Source organism: Solea solea, chromosome 2, assembly GCF_958295425.1.
Source record: "Solea solea chromosome 2, fSolSol10.1, whole genome shotgun sequence".
In the NCBI taxonomy this organism is placed as follows: Eukaryota; Metazoa; Chordata; class Actinopteri; order Pleuronectiformes; family Soleidae; genus Solea; species Solea solea.
Window position 1 is genome coordinate 22,019,720 of NC_081135.1, and position 13,442 is coordinate 22,033,161.

At 43.6% G+C, this 13,442-nt stretch overlaps 1 protein-coding gene across 6 annotated transcripts in view; it reads right to left on the reverse strand.

Moving 5' to 3' along the window:
• Window positions 1-230: 230 nt before the first annotated feature.
• Window positions 231-13,442, reverse strand: part of myo16 (myosin XVI) — an 89,572-nt gene continuing 76,360 nt past the window's right edge. For 5 of the 6 annotated variants that reach the window (XM_058623151.1, XM_058623149.1, XM_058623150.1 and 2 more), the window contains exons 31-35: window positions 11,830-12,212; window positions 10,481-11,722; window positions 7,616-7,768; window positions 6,874-6,959; window positions 231-499 (exon numbers count right to left, since the gene is read on the reverse strand). In XM_058623151.1, the coding sequence (XP_058479134.1) occupies window positions 326-499; window positions 6,874-6,959; window positions 7,616-7,768; window positions 10,481-11,722; window positions 11,830-12,212 (2,038 nt within the window). In that variant the 3' untranslated portion in view covers window positions 231-325. Of the gene's footprint in view, window positions 500-5,457; window positions 5,577-6,873; window positions 6,960-7,615; window positions 7,769-10,480; window positions 11,723-11,829; window positions 12,213-13,442 lie in introns of all 6 variants that reach the window. The other variant, XR_009239805.1, reaches the window with a different exon arrangement.

Sequence of the window (13,442 nt, forward strand, 5' to 3'; positions counted from 1 at the left end):
TGATCACAAAATAAACCCCAATCTCCCTGTGAATCTCTGTGTGATTCCCACTCACGTTTCATTGATAACACCCGTCAGTGTCACACAGTGCTGCGCTTCTATGATAAAGGTCGGGGGCATTTTTCCACAGTCGAGGTCGAGCAGAGAGGCAGGACGTTCAGCCCAGGGACTCAGCTCACGCTTTGGGGCTTTGGAGTTTCAGCTCAGCCCCTTCAACTTGGTCCCCCCCCCCCCCCGAAAAAGTGTAAAGAGCACGTGCGAGTATTGGCTGAAGAGAGAGAGTAAGTTCGGGGTCAATACATGTGACTGCTTCACACGGCCTCTGTTATGGAGAGGCTTTCCTGTTGGTCCAGAGCAGTGTGGGGGGCAAGGGTGGAGATTGTGGTGGTGGGCGGTGCTTCCACTCACCCCGCCCCTCACACTGCGCACGCCGCCACCGCAGAATCTCTCCCAGGGTGGCACTTTCATTCCTATTGGAGAGACGTAACCGCTGGAACACCTGAAGAGGAGGAGGGGGACGGAGAGAGGATTAGAGTGTGTTTACATTCAAATCACACGCTGAATAGGGACACAAGGGCTGGGTATCGAGCTTCACTACTTCTGTGGTATCGACTGAACTTTGGGCTGCGTATTGAACTCTCTCTGTGCCACCAAAGGTGTTGTCATTCGATATCACATTTTGTTAACTAGGGTTAATCTCATCCGCATCTGTGAGCCAATACTCATACAGCATAGTGTTTGACTGAGATCTAACAGTGCTCATGATTGGCTCTGGAAAATATTGCTCTGGAATTGGTATCAAATTCCAGATAACAATCCTTCAAACATCTTGAATCAATACCCAGCCCTAGAAAGGACACGTTTGTGAATGTGCAGGGAAGCAGATGACAAAAAGCTAAAATGACCACAAGGTGAAATGACCAAGCTGTGGCGGGAGCGAGGAAGAGAGTATGAATGACAAACAGTGGTTAAACAAATCAACAACAAAAACTTTGTTCTTATCTTTCTGACACTGTGTATCACCTTCTAATCTCCTCTCCATTAGAGATTACCACTGACTGAAGAAGAAGAAGAAGAAGAAGAACATGACATTTCTGTCTGATCCATCATCGTGAAAGAGCCAGTGATCAGTGGGATGAATTTCTCTCCTTAGAGCGGGTCAGTTTTTCTCATGAATCATTCTAATGAACAACACGGAGATGAATCTGGGGCTGGCGAGGACCCGTCTCATGAGACCATAGATACAACAGGAAGCATTTGGGTGGCGGGGGGGATCCCGTCTTTGACTGACAGCTCTAACTGCACCTCATTTCCATATTCTATCTCTGGAGCCCGCAGAATGCACATCAGCTGGAAGGAGATCTTGTGAATTACAGTGGGAACCCTAAGCAGTGAGCACCTCTGAGTGGCTCTCCTGCTTTCTCAAAGACACTCGGGTCAAATTCACAAGAGCACACACACACACACACACAATGGTCTGTATAGAGCACATGATCAATCATTTGCCAGTCAATACCCTCGTAAATCAATCAGAAAGAAATTCCAATCTCCCTCAGTCAGTAATACCAGCGACAGGATGGGGCCCTGATGATCAAGATCGGATTGGGAACTGGAGATCATAATGGTGGCAGCTGATGGCCTGCTGAGAGAGAAAAAACCTCTTCCTTCATGCTCACAGATGAGATTTAAAGGACAGGACTGGCAATATCTTACCATTTGTGAACCATATGTTTCCTACTGTCAACAAATCCAATGAAAACAGCAAAATGAAAAATTGTGACTCTGTGTCTCGGTGCTTTCTGACTTAACCTGTCTGTGACACTCAGCTCTAATGAGCCCACTGAGGTTGTTAACCATGAAAAATGGCTTGACAATACTATATATATATATAGTTACAGATCAGGGCTGTAGCTAATCATCAATCAATCTTTCGATTACTGGAAAGGGTCCATAAAATGTCAGGAAATGTTGAAAAATGTTGATCGGTGTTTGATGTTCTCAAATGTGTTGTTTTTTTCCACACATTACAATTATTCATTTTTAATGATTTTCTTTGTTATATGGAGCAAAGAAACCAGACAATATGCACATTTAAGCAGAAAAACAAGATTCAAAACAACAACAATAGTTGGGGATAATATGGTTATTGATGAATAATCAATGTAATCTGTCAAGTGAAAAATATGTGCCAGGACAATATGGGAGTGATAATGAACTACATATCGATCATACAATAAATAAGGACCACATCATCCTATGTAACTGTGTGCGGACTATTAATGTGTTTTAAATGTTTGTAAACTTTAATAACAATGGGGTGCTGTGGCACAGAAAGGTCAAATATATCAGACTTCAGACTGATTCTATACATAATATTTGTTAGTTGGATAATTTCCTTCCTGTTTTGGTCTTACAATAGGAACTGTAACAGGAAAAAAAAAAACTGCTGAACATACACAAAAAAATACCACGTCTAATGTTGTTGCTCTGCCCCATCCTGCCCTTTTAATATTTAATGGAATAGTAGCAGTGACCTAAATCAACAGTAAATACAGTATAATGTAACATTTCCATGCATTTTGTACATTGACTTCACATACACAGATTGACTGCTTGCACAAGCACAATAGTCAACAACCTAATCCATAATTTACACCTCCCTGCCAGGCTATTCTCTGCACTGGCGCCAGCCAGGAACACCGGCTACTGGAACAGTGGAAACACCATGTCCTTCTGCAGTACATGACTTTACACCCACACACACACACAGAGACAATTATATTTTTTTTAAAAGAAAAATTACAATCTCTGTACAAAAATATCACAACTTGGGTTCAGTCGACAGAGCCACAAACGCCTCATTCTTCTTTAGAATGGGATTACTTTACTGACAGTCTGAAGTTTTCCAAACATCCAACAAGGTATTGCCAATCACATACTGTATGTGCAGTTGTCTACTCCCAGATGATTGTTTTCAGGGTTTGGTTGTTGACGGAAACTCGTGGTTGTTATTCTTCTGTCTCATTGGTTCTGACAACACCCCCCAAATGAATGCAGACAGACTATCATCTATCTCATCAATCAAAACTGATATGAGTTATTTTAAATGCAGTAAAACTGCTGCACTCATTTTCACATAGTAGCCTACACCTGACTGAGGATACTCACTCCGCCTTCCTCCATCGAACAACCTCCTACTTCTCAAATTGTGTGCAAGGGGCTGAGAGCCAATCCAGATTTAAATGTGCATGTTAATGGGTAAGTAATGTTATGGTAATCATATGATAATGTGGGATGACTAGTGGTCATTCCAAACTGTCACTCACAGACTGGGCTCCCTAAGGTCACAGGGTGCAACTATGTCCTCATGCCTCTCGACATAAAAATGCACACACACACACACACAATTCTATTGCAAAAGACCAATACAAGCTACTGTGTATGCACCTAAAACTGTATACATTACAAGGTAATTACAAAGCGTTTGTTTCCTCTCATCATCGAAGTGCAACAGATGCCATCATTTGCACAACCACACAGGAAGGGTCACTATAAAAGTAGCATTTCTAAAATTCTTGCTCTGTTGTTGAATCGCAGAGTCCAGGGGGACAAACAGAAGAATTGTGGAGATAGAGAGAGAGAGAGAGAGAGATGTCTGTTGTCACTGATGGCCTACTTAGGAGCTCTTTCCTGGAAATTTCACCGGATGGGAAAATCATTTTCAGAGAAAGTAGCATGGCAGTTTTACTCCTTTATGTGTATGTTTTAATGAATGCAGAGAATCTAAGGTTCTCGGCCTGTCCTCCTTTTCCCCAACTTGTGAACTTTGAAGAGGTAAACAGAGAACATGAATAGGTGCAGCACGTAAGCATTTAGCTGGCTCTCTATCCCTCATATGACTAGTTGAGACTACTAACTACAGAAATAAACTCAAACTCAAGCAGCCCACTTACTCCACCCCCACTGCTTCCAACATCCTTTCCTTTTTTATTTATCCAATTAGGTCTATTAATGCTGCATTATAGAAGAATGGAACATAATACGTTCCAATCTTTTGAAAGGTTTTCAGGGTCAAATGTGCTCCCTCCTCTTGAATGAACACATGCTAATGAACCAGTTCAAAAAAAGCATACCAAATTACTAAAGCAAGGATCCAAGATGAAAGCATCTCTATGCATGTTTCAACTGTAACTATGATAAAAACTAAATCAAACAAAGGGCAACAGTATCTCAGAATAACGCTCAAGAGAAAACTCTTTGCCTAAATCTTGTTTACATGTATCACCCATGACAACAACGATGCTGGAACAAAGAGAGTGAGGAAAGGTCCAAACATGGTCCATGTGATGGATTTAGCAACGGAAAAATACAGATGAATAAGCAACTGTAAAAACTGCAGCTCTGCTTTGTTGAACAGACTGACTCAAGGTTTGAAATCCACATGTTTTTGGTTTTGGATGCTCCTTTGAAGATGCAATACCATCTGCTAATACTATCAGATGTATTCCCTTGCTGACTGGCATTTTTCAGATTACACATTTGTCCATATTCCTATGATATGAGCATATTGAATTGATGATTTGAATGTTCAACAGGTCAACAAGATGTTTTGTAACGCCACTGCAATCTTGACCGTTGGTCACTCAAATATAAGCAGTTTTTTTGTCTAAGTCTAAGTAAACATTTGTGCCAAATTTGTAAGGATTCCATCAAGGTTTTCTTGAGGTATCGTGCTCATAAGAATGGGAATAATGGACAGATTACCTGAAAACATAAAGCCATTACCAAGTCAGCATGATTCGATCTGACTCGATCCGTGATACAGTAGCTGACATTTTCTTTCCAGTAACCTACAGCACTGCACAGAGCGACACTGGCTATAGATTTTCTATATTTTCCACAGGAGAAGAAGCAATGTGATTACAGCGTTATCAGGGAAGTCTTCAGTTTTGGCAGGCAGTGTGTGATGCAGAGTGTCTGAGCCCAAGAGCTGCAGTTTTTATTTTCAGAAACAAGGGGGTGTGAATATGTGACATTGACTCTATGATCTACCTCTTTGTCCTTGACTCTGACAAAGGGCAACAAGCACAGTGAACATGAGCTGGAGGTAAAGCTGAGATGATAACCTGCAAAAGGGTTTTTTTCTTCCATAGACCCATGCTTTAAATCGAAAATTCACAAAATTTGTGTCAAAACATTTTTCCCTGCCATAAAATTGGATGACTGTTTTGAATTCATCATCCAATCATGACAAATCTTTATTACCAGGTTTCAAGTCTACATAAAGGAATGGTTTTTCAGGTCACAAAAAGACTTGGAAATGGACAATAACTCCTCTAAACTTTACTCAAAATGTTTGAGGTCGTTTGAAGATCATGACTGTCACGATCCCACACTGGGTCTATGAAAGACACTGCCATTAAGGGAGGAGAGCAGCGAGGCATGACACACACTCACCAAATCTCTACATGCCAACGGGGCTTCCAGTAAACACTCATTGTCCCCCCCCCCCACCCCACCTCGCTGTTTTAGAGGGCAGCCCCCGCACCAAACGGAGAAAAGTTGAGATGTCCCCTCTGCAAGATAAAGGAGGGAGTAAAAACAACACTCAGACACAAGAGAGAGGCCAAATAGTTCACATTTTCTGAAACAAAATAAATGTAACAATTTAAATATCAAATCACTTGCTGGAACAGGCTTCATTTGTACACACACACACACACACATAGACTACACTTCAAATAGATGCATTAGTGGAGCCCACTCCTGCTGAGGAAGCAGGAGCTCAACATTTCATCAACCTGAGCGCTTTGTACACTGTGTGCCTTCACATCTCCTGTGGCAGTGTCTTACAAATGATGTGTCCTGAGCCACTCCCTAAGTGGGACACTACGTACTCTGCTGATTCTTGAGTTTAATGCACCACTGATAGTGAAACTCGACCACTGACTGATGCACACTGTGATGAATCTCGATTAGTTTCCACGTGGAAACTCGGGGAGATGGCTGCATCCTAAAATACGAGACGCAGGGGCTAAAGGGCTGTGGGGCATCAGGAGTATTATTCTGCTTTCTATTTATCACATGGGCAGAGGGGGATCTTTTTCCACTTCAAAAAGAAAGCAGATCAAAAGAGAGCACACGAGTCATAAGGGCTTTCTCTCTGCCAGTCATGGCTGGCTCTCCCTGTGGACTGCAACCATCTTGTTAGTGTGATCAAGCTGATGAAGCCTTTTGTCTTCGTTTCTGCAAAGGGATCTACTATTTGAAAATGGTTGTCCTCGTCTTCTTGTTACAGCCTTTGTTTGTATGCAGTGAATGTGTTTGTTGTGTGTATTGATACAGTATGTGCAAGTGTGTGCCATACAAGAATCGTATTGATTGATTCATTGCTGTTTCTATTTTTTATCAATTTTATATGATGATAAAAAAGGTTAGCGATAAGGCTTTGTTTAGGCTGTCCAAATGAATGGACGTCAGTGAGAGTCCTTAAAAAGACAGATGTGCAATCCTATGTGTGTGTGTGTGTGTGTGTGTGTGTGTAAATTCAAGCCTGTAACTGTACTCCTGTCTACAAAGCCAGAGAAAGCTCACATGTCATGAGTGATACGTGTTATTCAATGGAGGCCACTTTCCGCTCCATTCTAAATGTCAAGAAACCCAAAACAAAATGCCGTCCTCATATACATGTGCTGTTCATATAATCTTATATAAGTTTGTGTTTGTGGTGGTATAAGTGTGTAAGCATGTGTATGTACATGCCACTCACGTGTGTGTGTGTTACATCAGGAAATGAAAGATACGGTAAAAAGAAAAAAAAAAGACACAAAAATCTTTTTGACACACGCCACGTGTCTATCATTGTGTGTTTACCTGAGTATGATGGCTGTCCATGTGTCTGTGTAAAGAGGTGGAGCTGGAGGAGTTTGACTTGCTGTGACTCTCTTCTTCCAGTGACCCTGAACACAATATCAAAAGCACGTTATGAAGCGCAGGCAGTGCATTGGAAGTGCTCCCACACACAGACAGGTACAGACTGAAGGACATCTCACTTTTCACACACAGGCATATGGCACAGGGTCGGAAACTTTCACGCAGAACACAGAAAAAATCTGTGTTACCCCTTACATATTTCTCACAATATGTCATAATCATACATAGTTTTTCTTGGTAACCCCTCCTCCCCTTTTATTCCAGACGCCATGATGTGACTCTGGTGTGACCTGAGCTAAAGGGTAAAAGGAGAGTAAGCAGATTAGTCTGGTAAATTACATTGTCACACCCTGAATCTGTGCTGTTAGCCTCTTGAATGGACTTTGAGGACATTAATTACCGCAGCAGTGTGATCTTCATTTAGAACTATGTGGCCTTTCAGCTTAGCTTTAGGTGAAACTAAACTGTATTAATTCACTGTGTCAGTTTCTTCTACATTGTACACATAGTGTATCAACAGGACACAATGTCAACCCTGCTGTAGCTGGTAAGGGCTAAACCATTTATCACACCACAATATATGTGGCTCTTCACATTTATCAAGAAACAACTTAGACAATAAAAAGGTAATCGCCATAAAAACTGGGATTTTAATCTAAATGTGCTACGGGGGGGCTGTTACCGTTGGAGATCTGGTTGCCGTTCTCTACAGGGTTGGGAATTGGGCAGTGGGGGGTGTGGTTGTTGGCGTTCTTGTCCTGTAGCGGCAGAGATGGTGAAGTCGGGGCAGAGCCACATTCTTCCCTCCCTGGCAGATTGATATTAGAATTGAATCCTGGGTGGAAAAAAGCAATATGAATACATACATGTCAGTGCTTTCCATTTACAGTAGACACCTGACATCAGATTCTGTCATGCATGGTATCATGAGAGTATGTGTGTGGTAGAAAATCCTTAAAACATTGAAGGACACACAATATACTGCAACTTAAAGCTGCAGTGCACAACTTGTTGTTATGGTGATGTTTGTGGTTGTTGATATGTTATTTTTATTTGTGATATGTTGTTATTCAACCTCTGTTTGGTCTTCAGAAAAAATCTAATATTATTTATATGCTGTGTTCTGAAAATGTCAATCAGTACTATCAGACCTGACTGTGGTAGTGTTTGTGAGTATACAGGACCAGCGCAGGATGCCTCGGTTTTCAGTTCTAATCCAAACTGCAGCCTTCTCACTTTACTAGCACAATATTGCTGTTGCCTCCATCTGTCTTGAAATAAAACAAGTGAGTGAAAGTCACCGGCCGAGACACATGATCTAAATACTGCTATACTGAGAAACACAGTCTTGGTTTGAACCTAACAGACATTTGTTTAGGATCAAAAGTTATGTACTACAGTTTTAACTAACTAATAACTAACTAACCTTTTTTTTCCTTTTCCCTTCATGTACATCGACCTTTTAGAAAGTATTCATTTAGCTCTGTGTGCTGGGAAGGTGACTCCACATGACCTGCTTCTGCCCTGTTGCTGCACCTCATGGCTCACATGCTACCACACTGAACAAGTGAGTGACTGTGCATGGGTACATACAGTATGTGTGGGAGTGTGAATGGGAATTCGTCAGCTGCTGTCCCACATGGAGAATGTGTGCCTCCTGGTCCCCCCATGGTCACAAGATATCTAAATATAAACATAGCAAACTCTACTATAGGTCCAGCGGGGTAGGTGTGTGTTTGTGAGGGACAAAAGGCCAGGTAGAGACACAGCGACACAGAGAGTCCTGGTGAGGGTTGCATGCTTGTAAAAGCATGAAGCACAGTGACTATTTGGATTTGCTATAACGAGGCAGAGCCGGACAATTCAATTTAGTGAATTTTGTCTGATGCCAATGAGGCATGAGATGCCTCATGACAGTGATTTCCTGAAGCCTGCCCTGTCAGGACCACCTGCCCTCTTCTCCTGGCATTCCTGTGGTTTTCTCATTCCCTGTGGATGAGGAAAGGGAAGGAGGAGGAAGGAGGGGCAGCTGCTCTTCACAGAGATGTCTGGGATAGCAACTGTAACCCCTGGCCACTCCCACAGTATCAGGTATCACATTCAGTCATTTAACAACCGAGGGGGAGCGGAAGTGGGCCATCCTGTTAAGCCCATCGGCATCCCTCTGCGCTCTGATCTAAGCAGACCGCTGTTGCTTTGCCCACTCAAAATACCCAAGCACCAGGTTCCACTGTCACACAAACTCTTTCCATGACGACAGCACTTTTTTTCCTGCGCAGGTCCAGGTGCACAAGAAGAGTCAAGTGCAAGAAGTCATGTGAGGTAAATTCGTCAGCATGTGCACTTGCTTTCACACAGTCGCTTATAAGGAGTTCAGCTACCTGCCCCTTGAACTTGCTACAGTTATTGACGTATGACACAAGTGGGTCTTATACAAGTTATGCAGCTCCACAGCAACAACACGCCACAGAGGGAACATGACTGATTACTGACAACTGTAGCTGACACTTTCACTCGTTTGTAATTTTTCTAACTTGTCTACTAGATAATTGTCCAGGATGTCCTGTTTGCCGCTACAGGCCAGTCACACTCCCTTCTGCAGAACATGAGTGAGCCATTAAATATTTAATGCCCGTCCTCATAATGCTGCTGCTCATGTATTATTAACCCAGCCACAACTAATACACTTCAAGGAAGCCGACGAAACAACACAGTTTCTACCTTCTCTGAAGGGCCACTGCTTTTTCAACACTTCAGTTGGAAATTCACTTTCATAAATACAACAGGTAAGTCATTTCTTGAGGGGTCGAACCCTGTGACCCGAAGAGGCACCAACTTAATTTATCATATGAGACATATGCTTGCCCTCCTTTTGAAAAGGTCAACCTTTGCATCAGTGTCAGAGAGTCTGTGTGTGCTTGGCATGTTTTGCACAGAGCGATAACACAGCCGGGTCGTACTTTGAGTGCAGTGTGATGCTAAGTAGGCTTCACCTGCTTGCTCATTTGCTAACATGCTAGAAGGTAGCTGCAGCAACCAAAGGGCACAGCACAGGAGGCTGTAATGAATGGGCTGCCACCAGTGGACCAAAGAGGGTAGCCGGTTACAACGCCTGCATTAATGTGAGGCGTTTCCCGACGAGCGGAAGAGGATTTATAGATGAAGGCTTTTGGATGCTGGTACATTTAAGGTCATGTGATAGCTTGTGTGTCACAGAGCCGCACAGACAAACAAGGGTTTATTACTTACCTACAGTACAGCCCTACACCACTCCTGTGGTACAGAAAGTAATCACCCAGTGCCCAATAAATCATGTCCTCGCCAAATTCACATCAGATTCACATGTCAGTGCTTTGGCATGGTTTCACTCAAATAAACTCAACTGTTAGTCGACTATCAAACAATTTAAGTAGAAAACAATGTTGAGGGAAAAAAAAGCTAATTTTAGACTCTAGAAATGTTTAAATCTCTCTTTGCAAGTGTTATGGTTGTGTGTAACTGAGTGAATGAGTATGTATGTATGCATGTATGAGCATTACTGACAGACCTCCATCTCTCATCTTCCGGCCAGATGTGGACTTCCTTAACAGGCTGCGTCCAGAGCTGAACAGAGTGTTCAGTTCATCCAGGGGGCTGGTCAGTGGTCTGCCATTGGCTGGGTTGAATAGCAGGGGAGAGGAGGAGCATGAGTGTGCTCTTCGAGGCTCAGGGCGAGACATCTTCACTGGGGAGTAAGGAGGTGGTTTCCCCAGTGGTTCCCCACCTGCCCTTTGTGCGTCCGAGCTCCCTGTGACAGATGCTGCTCGTGTCAGAGCCAGGAAGTTGGCTTCAGGTGGGAAAGGGAAGTGGGAAGGAGGTCTGTAGGGAGGAGGTGGGGCGCTGGGAGGAGGAGGCGGAGGTGGAGGGGTGAGTGGCGGTGTAGACTTCTTCTCTGGCATAAGGACAGTGAGGCTAGGGGAGGAGTCAGCCCTCTGGCGGGCATACTGTGGGGACAGGGGGCTGTCTGGGCCAGTAGCGTAGTTCAGGTTCGTCTCAAACACTGGCAGTTTTTTAACCTCTAGAGGAGTGAGGGGTGACTCATCTGAAGCAGGGGAGCAGGTGACAGGGGAAGGAGGAAACACCAGGAGAGGTGGGCGATGAGGGAGCAAGTTGGGAAAGGGAGCAGGGATGTCACAGCTGCCATCTTTGCCATGCTGAGCTTTAGGGGCCCTGCTGGTGGACATGGTGCTCTGTGAATGAGCGATGTCCATGGAAGCACAAACCCCTGCTGCCAACCGTTTGGTCTCTCCATTCTGTGGAGAGCAGCCTAATCCTACCAAGCTCAAGCCTAAAGCCTCCAGTTTTGCTGCCTTGGTAACCACAGAGGCAGGAGGTCCACCATCTTCAGAGGGGAAATATTTCATCTCCTCATAGACGGCTTCTGAATCAGCAGCTAATTCTGGACTATCAGGTGGTTCCTGGAGGCTCCGAGCCCGTGGCTGGGAGCCCAACATCTCTATATACACATCCTCGTCGTCATGACCCTGGTACAGGCTCAATGCTACCCCTTGTGGAGTGTCAATGGAGGCTGCTCTCTGCATCAAACCACCAAACCCTCCAAATCCCCCTGCACGGGAAAACAAAGCCAGCTTTACATCAGCGGAACGCAGCTGATTGAGGTGGGGGGCTACAGCATTGATCTCCTCATAGGAGCCTGTCAGTTTAGTATTGGGACTGCGCTTTGGTTTGGGGGGTGGAACCTTCCTCATGGTGGTGTAGTCATCACTATGGGGGCGGGGCTTGGACAAAGCTGAGGAAATTTGAAACACAACAAATAAATAGAGAGAAAGCAAAAGCACTGAAGCAATAAAAAACACCATCTGTTATTTCCTCTGAAGACCAGTAGATGAGACATACCTGCAGGGTCTGTGGGGGACAGCTGGGACTTGGGGGGACTTCCAGCTGGTGAACCGTGGCCCTCTGGAGTGGGGCTCTCTTTAGTTGCCATCACCAATCCAGCACTAACTGCTTCATAAGATGCACTCAGGCGGGTGTTGGGGTCCCGCTTAGGTTTGGGAGGAGGTTGCTTCCGAGGAGATGAAAGACTTCCCCCGCCTGCGCCATCCTCACTGGTATGAGCTACCTGTTGAAACGCTGGTTTGATGGGTGGACTGGCCGAGGAATAGGTCATTGTCTCCATGACGATGGGAATAGGTACTGAGCTGGACCGATAGTGGCGAATAACTCGACTGCCCCCACTGACAAGGCCCTCGTGGACTTTCCCACTTTTCTCCACAACCCTACAAATGGGTATGAAGATTACAATAATGAGTGTTTTTTTGTTGTGTTTGACCATAAACTATTTCATATCTTAGACAAAGCCGAGGGAACAATTTTGCATGCAATTATTTCTCCGATTAATATCATTAGTATAGTCAAACTAAATGTGAGCTAAGGAGGCCAATTGGGGGATAAAGACCAAAGGGATTATGCTTCAAATTTAATCTCTTGGCAGTAATTTGACAACATATCCAGTTTGATATTTCCTCCACTAATCTGAGTGTGCCATCTGTTGGTTCCATGATTGCAAAGGGGTGTTGTGGGGATTGACCAGCCATGTGTGCAGATGATGGGGGAGGGGGGATTTTAAAATCTTGCTGAAAAATGTGCTGAGTTTGAACAACTCTGTGCATTTATGCAGATTTGTGCAGAAAATGTTTATGTGCATTTTAATCCCCTCTATATATAAGCAACTATGACACCTCTCCTTGTCTGCCCACTGACACTCTTGCTCTAGTTAGAGGCCTGCCAGCAAACCTATATGCTGTCCTAGCAGCAGATGTTGCATTTACATATCACAAGGACAATGTATCACATGTACATATTTCCAGGTTCATTAGTGCGGAAATCAATAAAACTACATTTTAGGTAGTAAGGTAAACAATGCCACACAAACAGGAAAGTGATTTAATTTATTTAGCACCGTATCTAAAGAGCTGCTTGCTACCTGTTTTGTTTCCCGTCTAACCCAATCCTCCACCGCGGTTCCATTTCCCCCACGCTTGTTATATAAGAACGAGGTAAGGTGGCGATAAGGATAGCTTTCCATAGGTGAAACACAATACTAATACAATCTGATAACGACGATTGTTATCCAACTACCCATCATGAAACTTACAATTAAAAGCCTACATGGCACAGGGACACCACACAACATGCAGTATATATGCAATATATAAAGGGAAAGGTTTCTTTCCCGCAGTCTTAAATCCTGTGAATGACAGGAACTACAGATTGATTACTTGCAGGCTACATAATGCTACCATCAATAATGCAATCACATTTATCTTTATTTTTTTTGCTTGTTTGTCAGTCTGTCTTTTAGCAGGATTACTCAAAAACGACTGAAATGATTTTCATGAAATTAGGGTTGAAAGTAATCTGAATACACGTATGGACCCAGGCTAATATTAATATCTATAATGTCTTTATTTAACGTCTATATAAGTTGACTATTCTATCCAGACATC